Below are 3,557 nucleotides of genomic sequence, written 5' to 3' on the forward strand. Positions count from 1 at the left end.
GAATGAATCAAGTTTTTAGTGAGCATGTATTTTTGTCATCAGTTCCTTGACAAAGGCGATTCTGTAGCCGACATGAAACAGAAAATGTTCCATGTTAACGCATTGTACGCTGCAAGCTTCACATTTATTCTATATAGAAATAAGGCGAGATCAGCAGCAGTTTACAATTGACAGTTTGATAAATATATTTTGTTGTCTAGCAAATATCCTTAGAAAACACACCAAGCATTTTGAAAACGTACACTCTTTGAAATGACGTCAATGGTGATACATGTATATTTCCCTATTTACAATTATCCCTTTTGTTGTATTTACAAACAAACACACAATACACAACTTTGTCATCCATTTCGGAATCGGATTAATGACAAGGTCCAATACATTGCTGCGCTCCTTATATGGCATGAACAAATGTGCATAAATACATACTGAACAAAATATTTATAACATCAGGGATGAATCTGTAATATGCACAATTGTCATGTGTTGAACTGATATATAAACTGGTACATGTCTGGTCCGCTTGTGTTTGCTGCACCAAAGCGACAATTTGTGTGTAATTCTACGCTATGGATGACATGCGAGATTTTCATGATAATATTGTTCCTGCAGACACGCGTTAGTGCTAACAACTTCTGAAGAATGGACAGGCCTAGAGTCATGATATTTGGCTGAAGGCTTTGTTGGTAGAAGCCCGACAAAGTTTGAGAACTAAAATGACCTTGACTACTTTCAAGGTCACAGGGGTCAAAAATGTCAAAAACTTCAAACGACTTCTGAAGAATTAAAAGGTATAGAATCTTCATATTTTGCTGATGGCTTTCTGGGATGGAGCCCGACAAAGTTTGAAAACGAAAATGACCTTGACCTACTTTCAAGGTCACAGGAGTCAGATATGTCTAATGCTTAAAACGACTTCTTCTGAAGAGGTGAAAGTTAAAGAACCTAAATATGTGGCTTGTAGCTTCCTGGGAAAGACCCCAACAAAGCTTGAGAATGAAAATGACCTTGACTATTTTAAGGTCACATGAGGCAGATATGTGAAATACTTCAAACGACTTCTTCTGAAGAACTGGGGGGTATAGAACCTTAATATTTGGCTGGTTATTTCCTGGGAAAGAGCCAAAAAAGTTTGCGAATGAAAATGACCTTGACTTACTTTCAAGGTCACAGCGTTCAAATATGTCAAACGGTCCAAACTAGTTCTTCTGAAGAATTAAAAGGCATAAAATTATAATATTTGGCTGGTGGCTTCCTGGGATAGAGCTCACCAAAGTTTGCGAATGAAAATGACCTCAACCTACTTTAGAGGTCACAGAGGTCAACAACATTTTAAAGGATTTGTTCTTAAGAACTAAAAGAAATGGATTCATAAGATTTGGCTGGTAGCTTTTTGGAATAGAGCTCACCAATTTGAGAAAGAAAATGACATTGACCTACATGTACTTACAAGGTCACAGGGAAAAATATGTCAAGCAACTTGTGAAGAAGAATCAAAAAGCATAGAATCTTATAATAATATTTTGCTGATAGTTTCAACAGATCGAGCCAACAAAGTTTGCGAGGGAAATAGTTTTATTGCAATATGATATTTAATGAGAATATTTTGCTATGACTGCTTCAATATTCAGGTGAGCGAATCGGGCCCTCTTAGGCCTCTTGTTTGTATAGCAATAAGTATTGAAAATACGACATGCTGAATCTAACATACATACACACATACTGATTATTAGTTACATATAAATATGCATTGATACTCATAAATATTTATTCAAATCGTATCTTATTTACGTGAACTTTGCAAACGTATTCGTTATGGTTTGAAGTGTTTCTTCCTTAAAACGGGTTTAAAAGTTTTAAAGTTATCGACGTTTTTGACGAATCAGGTTTCGCAATGAAATATTTGCGGTTTGAAAATGGCAGGCTTCAAAATTTGCCAGCACTTACTAGGCATTTTCACCACACTCTTTCCCGTCATATTCGAGCGGTGGTCCAGCCGTCCTCGGCCAGCAAGGCTCTCGGTTTAATACCGGTGATCCAGGGTTACCCGGTATCGGCCCCCTAGATCAAGGTAATTAAGGGTTACCCGTCCTCGCCCCCCCCCCCCCTAGAATTTGGAATCCTGGCTCCCGCGTCTCGGGACTCAGAAAAGATTGTTTCCGTTCCGATCGGTCAACTCCAGTACCCCAGGCAAACTGATGACCCCCGGATCTGAGAGATACGACGGGCGGTATGGTCCACCAAGTGTGGAGCGCTGCAGGGGAACTCGGGGCTGACCGAATAGTAGGGCGCATCTGTCTCTATTAGGAGTCTGGTGGATGGAATGCATTTCACACCATGGCGTTGGGCGTCGTTGAATTTCGACACCATCCTTGACACGCTGAAGCAGGTGTTAGGGAAACGCGTCAGCCAGGCCTGAATCACTTCTTCGGTGCCACTAAAGCAGTGCAGCTGGATCTTCTGCTCTGGTGGGACCATCTTCCTCACCACATCCAGGCACCTCATGTAGGCTTCAAGCCCCGTCGGGTCATCCCTCAGTCCCTGGATGTGCAGGATGAGTGCCTGGCGGGGCCGGGTGCACGGGAGCAAGCTCCGCAACTGCTGCTCCTGGCGAAACCACAGGTCCGGGGAACGAACGGTATGGTCAATCCCCACCTCACCAAATCCTGCCACTTCCGGGACCTGTAGAAGATCCAGGAATGTCTGTTTTTGTGACGGGTGAGGAAGTGCTTCGGGTGCACTCCTATCGCCACTAAATACCCGTCCCGGGTCAGCTCTGGTATCTCCCCCGGAGAAGGATATGTATCGGGGTCGCAGAATACCGCCACTCCAGACATGCTGAGTGCATATTCCTTCGAAGTGACAGGTATTGCGTCCTCCACCTCCCTCATTGAAGCGTCCTTCTGTAGTCTCAGCTTCCGACGGGCCCGGTCCAGGTGGAAGTGGCTATCGAAGGCATGGAGCATGGGTAAAAGGTCCACGCCGGGGGACTCGACCTCGAGCTCCCCCGAGGGTTCTGGGTCTTCTTCCAGAATGGCTCCCAAACACACTGGTGTGGGTACCTGCTGGGGGATTGCTTCGGCATAGGTGAGGCCCAGGTCCGTCAGGGTAGGAGATGGCAACGCCTCAGCCATCACCTTCAGTCGGTAATCTGCCAGCCATCTGCAATCAACCGGTATCGGTTGAGGTGGTCGCAGAGCTCCTGGAGAGTGGCTCGGGGTCCCAGCATGCACTTGGCCATCGTGACCAAGCAGGAGTACCGAGTGAGTGTGAGCTCTTCAGACAGCTCGACCTCGAGCTCCCCCGAGGGTTCTGGGTCTTCTTCCAGAATGGCTCCCAAACACACTGGTGTGGGTACCTGCTGGGGGATTGCTTCGGCATAGGTGAGGCTCAGGTCCGTCAGGGTAGAAGATGGCAACGCCTCAGCCATCACCTTCAGTCGGTAATCTGCCAGCCATCTGCAATCACCCGGTATCGGTTGAGGTGGTCGCAGAGCTCCTGGAGAGTGGCTCGGGGTCCCAGCATGCACTTGGCCATCGTGACCAAGCAGGAGTACC

The 3,557-nt window shown here is 45.9% G+C and overlaps 1 protein-coding gene across 1 annotated transcript; it reads right to left on the reverse strand.

Annotated features, from left to right (window-relative positions):
• Positions 1-2,172: 2,172 nt before the first annotated feature.
• Positions 2,173-3,134, reverse strand: LOC110456231 (putative deoxyribonuclease TATDN2). Its single transcript, XM_021506834.1, has 2 exons — positions 2,823-3,134; positions 2,173-2,682 (listed from the first exon to the last, which is right to left on the reverse strand). The coding sequence occupies exons 1-2, from the start codon at positions 3,132-3,134 to the stop codon at positions 2,173-2,175; spliced, it is 822 nt and encodes a 273-aa protein (XP_021362509.1).
• Positions 3,135-3,557: the final 423 nt, after the last annotated feature.

The sequence above is a fragment of the Mizuhopecten yessoensis genome, unplaced genomic scaffold (assembly GCF_002113885.1).
Source record: "Mizuhopecten yessoensis strain PY_sf001 unplaced genomic scaffold, ASM211388v2 scaffold8573, whole genome shotgun sequence".
Taxonomy (NCBI): Eukaryota; Metazoa; Mollusca; class Bivalvia; order Pectinida; family Pectinidae; genus Mizuhopecten; species Mizuhopecten yessoensis.

Bases quoted from the DNA above. Each gene is read 5' to 3' on its own strand.
- LOC110456231 (XM_021506834.1), bottom strand. From the start codon at position 3,134: ATGGCTGAGGCGTTGCCATCTCCTACCCTGACGGACCTGGGCCTCACC. The intron at 2,683-2,822 runs GTATTCTGCGAC...GATCTTCTACAG, and splicing joins TCAGCATGTCTGGAGTGGCG to GTCCCGGAAGTGGCAGGATT.